The following is a 10,269-nucleotide window of genomic DNA, read 5'->3' as shown; positions in this document are numbered from 1 at the left end:
TATAAGCCGCTTCAAAGAGAATTATTTTCAAAAGCCTATTCTTTATATACTCATGAAACCATGAGGAGTTCATGGCTGAAACAAACACAAATATAAGAACCATAAAAAGTAAAGGGTTAATTGTGTGACACATGGTTGTCTAGGTTTACACCAAATCTCGACGGTTCAAGGATATCACATCTACCAATTGACCGAGTATATCCGACGTTTGTTCACCACGGAAAGTCCAAGGGGAAACCTACTTATGCAGATGCAATTAATTCTTCCTTGTAAAGTACACATACTTTTTCGTTTTTTGTCTTGGAGTCATTCCCCATTCATGTGGGGGATTGTTGGATTTTTAAATGTATGAATGGAAAATGAAGAGATGTACTTTTATGAAGAGTTGTGACTTTTATGAAAGGTTGCGACTTTAATGAAAAGTTGCGACTTTTATGAAAAGTTGTGACTTTTATGAAAGGTGACAACATTTTGAAAGTTTTTGACTTTTCCAAAGGCTTGTGACCTTTCCGGTAAGGCAGAATAAGAACATTTTCGTACTACCCTTTGTTTTCTATAAATTGAGGGATTTCCTCTCATTTTAAAAATAGATTTTCTAGACTCTTCTACTACTACTAAATCTGGTATTTTAAGTGTACCTTATAACCGTTGAGTGGCTCGCTGACACCGGCATTTTGGATATTAATACACTGATGATTGAGATTATTCTATATTGGAAGGACATTCTAAATCATACCTCGGATACTAGAGGGGAATAATTTTCTTAAGGGGACACTGTGCATTTAGTGGGATTGATCTTCTTTCTATTTTTCCAGATTCTAGTATGTGTTACAAATTTTAGATTTGTGAATTAATTTTTATTCTTCTGCTCTTCATTGGTTCATTAAACTTTAGTAACTTCGTATTTCTACACAGTTTGTTGGAATCAATAAGATTCTTTAAACACAGGTTGACAACAATTCTTCTTTAAGAAAAATATATCGTATATTTTTTTCTAATATGTTTCGGATTCTATTTTCTCTGCTAGTTTTAATTTTCTAGTTATGAAAATGTTCTTAAACTTTGATGTGTCTTACCATGTACTTCAAAATTTTGTTCTAAGTATCTTAGGAATATAAGATGAACAACAATATTTCCACCTACTTTATCTTTCTAAGGCTTTTCATTTTTCTTTTTATTATATTGTGCAGCTCATATTTATTTTGTGTGCTATGTGATCCAAGGGTTGTAGAAACTTGAAGTCTTCATCCATATATGTATCATACTGCATTCCTTAGTTATTGGTTTGTTCAAAGTTATAAAAAGATCTAAACTTGATATAGAAAAAATTAGAATATCAAAATATTTCCATTACATTGCTCCAATTTATAATATTCTGTTTATAGATACTTAATACCCTCTTGCACAAGTTTAAGAACAACGCATAGAGGAACTAGATTTCCATCCATTGTGCTCTTATTGATCCCTGCCTCATATCCAAAAGTGAATGTTATCTGTGAGAATCCTGAAAAAATATCAGCAAACTAGTAGACTGATTAGATACTAGCATACTAGCCCATCACATCAAAATCAAGGTGTCAATTAGCCTATTAGGCAATGAGGGTACCTTTGGAACATATGAAACCTTGTAAGGTCTGAGTGGTGGACTCTGTATCTAGAGAACTATCTATACATCAAACTCTTCAACCTTATCACGAGACTTCATTGTCAACTATCCGACTACTAAATTAATTAATCAATCCCTTTTATATGGCTAAGAACAGATGGATATCTTAAAAAATGAGACATAGAACTGTCTCAATGACAAGCTCTTGGGATCTTTTAGTTTAGCACGCGGCATGTTCTAAATTCTCGATGTTCAACTATGACATATTTTGTGAGCCACCTCTTATTAGCAATGATGATAAGAATCAGGTTACCAGAATAAATAAGAAAATAACGCGGAAGCGAAATTATAAAGATTAAAGACAGAAATCGAAAGATAGGTGAAATTCAAGACTAAAATCCTCAATTCCAAAATAAAGTGCTAAGAAATCTAATTGAAATTAGTATTCAAAATTAGCGGATTAAGACTAATTATGATATTAATAGAGTCAATTCGATAACTTAGACCAAAAGTTATCTAGACCCCTATTTTGAAGAAATTAAAAACAACAATTAGTATATATATATATATAAGACTAATCACCTTCTTTAATTTACAAATAGATATCAACTATATCAAATTAAGAATTAATCTTACCTCTAAAGAATCATTCTTATAAGGTTGTAAGATAAATTCATAGTCACCACACACAAAGGTGTAAAGAAGAGAAACCTCTCAAATAATATTAATCATGTTTGTCTTAAAATAATAAAAATCAACCCCTATCCCAAATTGTATAGGATTTAAATGAGAAAAGGATCAAAATAGTCTCTCTTCTTTGGGTTAAGGCTCAAAGTGATCCTTGAGTTTTTACATGTAGCACTAATAGTTCCTCATGTTTGCAATATTGGTGCACTTTTGGTCCTCCATCAAAATTTTACCTATTTTTTTTTGCATGGATTTATCCATAGCCTATGTATGGGATGTTCAGTCGTCATTTTATATATTTAGTAGAAATAACAACTCTATATCAAAGAATGTGAGAAGAAAACACTTTGTTTTGTTTAGTAGAAATCGTATTGCAGGTAAAGTCGAGGGTTCATCACGATAATTTCATGTGTAATAGTATAACTTTTTCTTTTCCTGCAAAGTCATACGTTAAGATGTTCTTAGTTTAGTTGCAGTAATATTTCTAGTAAACAGAACAAAGTGTTTTTCTTATCACCTTCTCTCAGATAGACATATTATTTCTATTAAATATATTAAAAGAAGATTGGACATTCCTTACATAAAATCTTGGACAAAATTAATGTTAAAAAATAGGTTATTTTAGGATAGGACCAAAAGTGTACCAATATTGCAAACATGAGAGACTAGTGCTCCATTTGAAAACTCGAGGATCACTTTGAGCCTTAACTTAAAGATGAGGGATTATTTTGAGCCTTTCCTCGATATAAATCCTAGTTTTATGAAAACTTTTAAACTAGGAAACTTTAAACTAAGAAAGCTGATAAACTTTAAATAGGAAACTTTTAAAACTAAGAAAATTTTAAAATAGGAACTTTTGACTTAAAGCGTTCAGCTATTTAGACTCTTTTATTGGGTTTCGGGAGGCCCAATCTTCTTTCCTTTGGCTTGAACACCTCATTCGTGAAAAATATATTCTTAATTGGAAAAAATACTTAAATACACACCTTTGTTTTCCTTTATTTTCAATATCCCCTTGTATTTCTATAAACCTCTAAAATCCTTTTTTTTATTGTATCTAAGCTACTTATTAATATATGTGAGTCAGTATTTAATGTATCCAAGCTACATATTATGTATTTAGTTTATTTTATAACATATTCGAGCTACATATTGTGTACCCGGTTTATGTTGTAATGTATCCGAGATACTCTTTAATGTATTCGAGCTGCATATTAATGTACTCGATTTGTATTGCTTTTTAAGAGATTAATGTAATTACAAACTAAAGAGGGATATATTGTAATTTCATATTTAAAAACTATGTGATTCCTAAAATTTATCCTTCTTAATTTTATATTGAAGCCCATCAACTTTAATATAAGTGTACTGACATGAATGCTATCAAATGATGTCTTTAATGTACCTTACATACTATGACATATTTTGTGAGATACCTCTTATGCATTTCAGTCCAAACAATCCAGATGAATCTATATACTTATATAAACTTCAGTAACAAGAATTTGTATTTCATTGAAATAAATTTTTCCAAACATTCAAAATATAGAATCTAAATGACAAAACTATTACAAACCTAAGTAGGAAAAGGAAAAATAAATAAATAAATAAATAAGAATTACAAATTTTGATATCATGCCTTGTAAATCATAAATTTGAGAACCCTATGGGTTATATATGTTGGGCTCGAGAAGGACTTAAATGAAATATGCATGTTGAACATGAAAGATGGAAATTTAATAATATGGAGGTGGTGGTGATGGAGAAGGTAATGGCTTCTTGTAGTAGTCATTCTTTAGCAAAGAGGGCACCTTATATTCATCTTTAGGTACTGAGGTCACCTTGGGAACATATGATACCTTTTTGTAGCTTTCTTCTGAAACTGATGGCTTCTTGTAGTAGTCATTTTTTGACAAAGAAGGCACCTTGTATTCTTCTTTAGGCACTGAGGGCACCTTTGGAACAAGTGGTACCCTTTTGTAGTTTTCTTCTGTAACTGATGGCTTCTTGTAGTAATCATTCTTTGGCAAAGTAGGTGCCTTGTATTCTTCTTTAGGCACTGAGGGCACCTTTGGAACATATGACACCTTTTTATAGCCATCTTCTGGAATTTTTGGCTTCTTATAGTAGTCATTCTTTGGCAAAGATGGTACCTTGTATTCTGGTTTAGGCTCTGTGGATACCTCTGGAACATATGGCTCCTTCTTGTATTTATCTTCTGGAGCTAATGGCTTCTTGAAGTAGTCAAATTTTGGAAAAAATGACTCTTTATATTCTGGTTTAGCCATCGAGGGTACCTCTGGAACATATGACGTCTTCTTGTAGTTATCTTCTGAAACTGATGGCTTCTTAAAGTAGTCAAATTTTGAAAAAAATGACTCCTTATATTTTGGTTTAGCCATCGAGGGTACCTCTGGAGCATATGACGTCTTCTTGTAATTGTCTTCGAAAAATAATGGCTTCTTGAAGTAGTCAAATTTTGGCAAAAATGACTTTTTATATTCTTGTTTAGCCTTTGAGGGTACCTCTGAAACATATGACTCTTTCTTGTTGTTATCTTCCGAAAATAATGGCTTCTTGTAGTAGTCATTCTTTGGCAAGAATGATTCATGTTCGGGAACAGACAGTATTTTTTTATTGTTATATTCTGAAGCTAATGGCTTCTTGTAGTAATCAATATTTGACAAAGATGACGACTTATATTCCTCTTCCGACTCTGAAGGTACCTTGAAGTTTTCACTTTTGACTACTGTGGTTGGTACTTTATTGTTTGTTGAATCTGATGATTCATAAGAATTATAAGGTGAATATGCCATGGTGCATGTGGCAATCAAGAAAAATGTCAAAGCAGAAGCTAATTGAAGCCATTGCTTCTTCATTTGGATTCCCATTGAGAATTATTAGATTCTAAGGCTAGGTATTTCTTCTTCTTTTTTTGTGTGTATAGGGATGGAGGAATTTGGAGTTAATATAACATAACTAAGATGGTTTATTTGAAGATTTGGATTCTCTCAAAATTAATTAACATATCAAAGATTTGCCATTTTTTGGTTATGCTGTTCCACTAAGGTTTTGAGATAATGGGAAGCCATGATCAATCCATACACATTTGCTTGACTCGCCTATTTTTTAAATTTTAATCCAATTTTTTGTTGACTTCCAAGAAAGTTGTTCTTGTTTTCTTTTTTTTATTTTTTGATTGGTGTAGCGAAAAACTGATTAAATTAGTTTTTAAATATTAAAGATATGTATAGGCCTCACAATAATTTCTCATTAATTATTTGGTGTTCACTAATTATATGTACTTATTGAGCACGACTTACTTAAAATTCACATCATGTCACTATACTTACTTTTTTAAATCAAAGTAATTCACAGTTACTATTCTTTGGAAGCACATTGAGTAAATCACTTAGTGCAATATCTTAAAAATCATACATAAGATGTAAGCTACTTTGAGCAAGCCCGTTGTAACAAATCTACTAAAAAGCGGACGTTGGCGCAATAAATTGATCTCTGGCCTCTCTTATCTTTGCGAGTTATTTCCCTGAATACTTCTCATTACCAAGCATGACAATATTTTGGGTTTGATTAGTTTTCTTAATACAAACAGGAAAAATTCTTGTTTTTATTTTCATATATTTAGTGTTTTTTGTTATTAACTCAAATTTATTCAAATTTGCGGTCGTGATCTATTTTTAAGATTAAAAAAAAAAAGGGTTCTACGAGATATTACTTCAATATTCCCTAGGATCGAACCCTAACACAAACATAATTGAGTCAATCATTTTTCTTAAAAAAAAAAAAAAAACTCTCAGAAAATTTTAGAAGTTCTGGCTTTAAAAAATTTCATACTTTGAGCATAGAATTTCTGCAATATAGATTAAATGCACCTACACAATAACTAAATGGAAAATGCATAAGTATCATGTATCCCCTCAATTTATGCCTGAAATTTCATAGACACACTTATACTATATTAAAGTCTTATTACCTCTTGGATTTATTTCATAAATAATTTTCTACTCCTTTTCGATTGGCTTACGTGGCACTAACTTGGAAAAAAAATTCAACAACTGCTATATTATAAGTGTGTCACTGAGATTTCGGACATAGATTGAGGGGGTACTTGTGCATTTTCCCATAACTAGATGATTAATATTGAAGGGCTAATGAAAATTTTGTGATATTTTATCTTAAGTAGTATAATATTTATTGTCGATTTTTCTTTATCGGATTGAAATGGTTCGCTTTATTTCTTTATCGCCCAAGAGTTATATGTTTATAACGATAGAGATCGTAGTTAGATTAAACGAATTGTATCATTCTTTTGAGTACAATATAAGGAAATTCACCCAATATAATCCTTAGTGACCTATTTTTGAAATATTATCTGATTTTTGTTATGTTCCAAGAGTTTTGTTATTAATAGTAAGTGAACAAATTGGCAATTGATGGAAGAATAGATGTAAACTACGTAAACTCTAAATAAAAAAAAAACTTGTATTCAATTGAAATAAATTTCTCATACAAAATATAGAAATTAAATGACAAATCAATTACAAACCAAGGTAGGAAAAGGAAAAATAAATAAATAAATGCAAATTTTTATATCATGCCTTCTAACTCATAATATGAGAACTCCATGAGTTGTAAATGTTGAGCTGGAGAAGGACTTTAATTAAACAGCCATGCTTAACATGAAAAGAAATTTAATAATATGGAGGTGGTGGTGGTGATGGAGAAGGTGATGGCTTCTTGTAGTATTCATTCTTTGACAAAGAAGGCGCCTTGTATTCTTCTTTAGGCACGGAGGGCACCTTTGTAACATATGAAACCTTTTTGTAGTTATGTTCAGAAACTGATGACTTCTTGTAGTAGTCTTTTTTTGACAAAGAAGGCACCTTGTATTCTTCTTTAGGCACTGAGGGCACCTTTGGCACAAGTGGTACCTTTTTGTAGTTTTCTTCTGTAACTGGTGGCTTCTTGTAGAAATCATTCTTTGGCAAAGTAGGTGCCTTGTATTCTTCTTTAGGCACTGAGGGCACCTTTGGAACATATGAAACCTTTTTGTAGCTATCTTCAGAAACCGATGGCTTCTTGTAGTAGTCATTTTTTGACAAAGAAGGCACCTTATATTCTTCTTTAGGCACGGAGGGCACCTTTGGAACAGTTGGTGCCTTTTTTTAGTTTTCTTCTGGAACTGATGGCTTCTTGTAGTAATCATTCTTTGGCAAAGTAGGTGCCTTGTGTTTTTCTTTAGGCACTGAGGGCACCTTTGGAACATATGTCACCTTTTTATAGTTATCTTCTCGAATTGTTGGCTTCTTATAGTAGTCATTCTTTGGCAAAGATGGTACCTTGTATTCCGGTTTAGGCTCTGTAGATACCTCTGGAACATATGGCGCCTTCTTGTATTTATCTTCTGGAGCTAATGGCTTCTTGAAGTAGTCAAATTTTGGAAAAAAATGACTCCTTGTATTCTGGTTTAGCCATAGAGGGTACCTCTGGACATATGACGTCTTTTTGTAGTTATCTTCTGAAACTGATGGCTTCTTAAAGTAGTCAAATTTTGAAAAAAATGACTCCTTATATTCTGGTTTAGCCATTGAGGGTACCTCTGGGAACATATGATGGCTTCTTGAAGTTGTCAAATTTTGGCATTAATGACTCTTTATATTCTGGTTTAGCCTTCGAGGGTACGTCTGAAACATATGACTCTTTCTTGTTGTTATCTTCCGAAAATAATGGCTTCTTGTAGTAGTCATTCTTTGGCAAGAATGATTCATGTTCGGGATCAGACGGTATTTTCTTATTTTTATCTTCTGAAGCTAATGGCTTCTTGTAGAAATCAATTTTTGGTAAAGATGACGACTTATATTCCTTTTCGGACTCTGAGGGTACCTTGAAGTTTTTACTTATGACTACTGTGGTTGGTACTTTATTGTTTGTTGAATCTGATGATTCATAAGAATTATAAGGTGAATATGCCATAGTGCATGTGGCAATCAAGAAAAATGGCTTCTTCTTTTTTTGTGTGTATTGGAATGGAGGAATTAGGAGTTAATATTACATAACTAAGATGGTATATTTGAAGATTTGGATTCTCTCAAAATTAATTAACATATCAAAGATTTGCCGTTTTTGGTTATGCTGTTCCACTAATGTTTTGAGATAATGGGAAGCCATGATCAATTCAGACACATTAGCTTGACTCACTGATTTTAAATTTTAATCCAAATTTTTATTGACTTCCTGTTGGGTTTTAGCAAGTGTGAATGAGAAAAGAAAAGAGAGAATATTAAAAGTGAGGGAACTACTTTGGAGGGAAAATGAAAAGTCATTTGCAAAATGCAAATGAAAAGTCATTTCTCCCATATCGGTAAAAGAAATGAAAATTGTTGTCCTTATAGAAGGAAACACTTCCATTACTTCTTAAAAGAGACAAGAAGAAGATGCCCCCTCGCGCCGTCGTCGTCGCTCGGCTTTGGATTGATTGATAAATTTTTTGGACAAAATTTATTTAATTAGTTTTTGTTAAATCAAATAAATCCTGTTAATATTATCTCTTATAAATTTGCGGGTAACGGTAATATTCCGAAAAGTTGTTATTTTTTCGAAAAGTCATTACTTTCCAAAAAGTAGTTATTTTTCCTAACAGACACATTTTTTTCGAAAAGTTGTTATTTTTTCCAAAAGACACAACTTTCTGGATAAAATGGGTCTGAACAGATTACACTGAACAGACATGTTCCTTGCTGAAAATGGCTATAAAAGGAAGTCAATTTTTGATTTTTTTTAAACACTGAAAATTTTTCTTTCTTTGCATTTATTTTTCTCTCAAAATAAAATCAAAGTGTCGATCGACTGAGTCTGTGTGACTTGTTGTTGTTCTTCAATTCGTTGAAGTTAAAGAAGTTTCAGGTACCGCTATTTTTGTAACAGGTTTAATCCGTTTTATCTTGGGAGAAATTAATCCATAACCTTGGGTACAGTGAGGGGATTAAATTTCTTAAGGACACACAGTAGTTTCTGTGGACTCGGATTAATTCTTGTATTTTAAATTTTTTCTGCTTCATCTTGTTTCTGTTTTTGTTCATTAACTTCATAAATACAAGTTATTGTAAGAATAACAATCTTAAGAAATTTAACAGTTTCTGTATTTGAGGTTTCTGGAGATTAAAACCTTTATGGTTTTCTACTCTGCTTGAATTTTTAAAATTCATTCGATTAACGATTAAAAGAACATAAAAACTTTATCGTTAAATCAGAAACAGTTTGTGTAAAGATTTGTTCTTTACTGTTAGTATTTCAAATACTTAATTTATCTTCCATTTGTGACAGAAAAAAAATGACTAATTCAAGTCAAACAAATGCTGGAACAGTAAGTGCTGCAACAACAACGGTTGCACATAATCGTTCAAGTGCTGCCTTAGCACCGGCTGAGAAACCTGCAAAGTTTCTGGAGTCGACTTTAAGAGATGGCAGCAAAAGATGTTCTTCTATCTCACTACGTTGAGTCTGCAGAAGTTGATCAATGAGAATGTTCCTGTTATGTCAGATGAAACTCCGGCTGATGAATGATTCTTGGTAACAGAAGCATGGACACACTCAGATTTTTTGTGTAAAATTATATTTTGAGTGGTCTGCAAGATGATCTGTACAATGTGTACAGCAATGCCAAAATCTCAAAAGAACTCTGGGATGCTTTAGAAAAGAAGTACAAAACAGAAGATGCCGGAATGAAGAAATTCATTGTGGCAAAATTTCTGGACTATAAGATGATAGACAGTAAGACTGTTGTCACCCAAGTTCAAGAATTGCAGGTCATAATTCATGATCTCCTTGCTGAAGGTATAAATTTATTTAATGCCTATGTTAGAAATATTAACTTTTCCCTTAATACTCACATAACCTTTAATGTAGGATTGATTGTGAATGATGCTTTTCAAGTGGCTGCAATTATTAAAAAGTTA

General features: G+C 32.0%; 1 protein-coding gene and 1 pseudogene across 1 annotated transcript; both read right to left on the bottom strand.

Moving 5' to 3' along the window:
• Positions 1–3,783: 3,783 nt before the first annotated feature.
• On the bottom strand, positions 3,784–8,326 carry LOC101256073 (protein PELPK1-like). The gene has a single exon (XM_069292550.1). It carries the CDS (start codon positions 5,182–5,184, stop codon positions 4,030–4,032), a length of 1,155 nt encoding a protein of 384 aa, XP_069148651.1. The 5' UTR covers positions 5,185–8,326; the 3' UTR covers positions 3,784–4,029.
• Positions 6,795–8,353, bottom strand: LOC104645126 (protein PELPK1-like; annotated as a pseudogene).
• Positions 8,354–10,269: the final 1,916 nt, after the last annotated feature.

The sequence above is a fragment of the Solanum lycopersicum genome, chromosome 12 (genome assembly GCF_036512215.1).
Source record: "Solanum lycopersicum chromosome 12, SLM_r2.1".
Taxonomy (NCBI): Eukaryota; Viridiplantae; Streptophyta; class Magnoliopsida; order Solanales; family Solanaceae; genus Solanum; species Solanum lycopersicum.
This window is presented reverse-complemented; position numbering and strand designations above follow the sequence as displayed.

Excerpts from the sequence above, each read along its gene's own strand:
- LOC101256073 (XM_069292550.1), bottom strand. The coding sequence starts at position 5,184 with ATGGGAATCCAAATGAAGAAGCAATGGCTTCAATTAGCTTCTGCTTTG.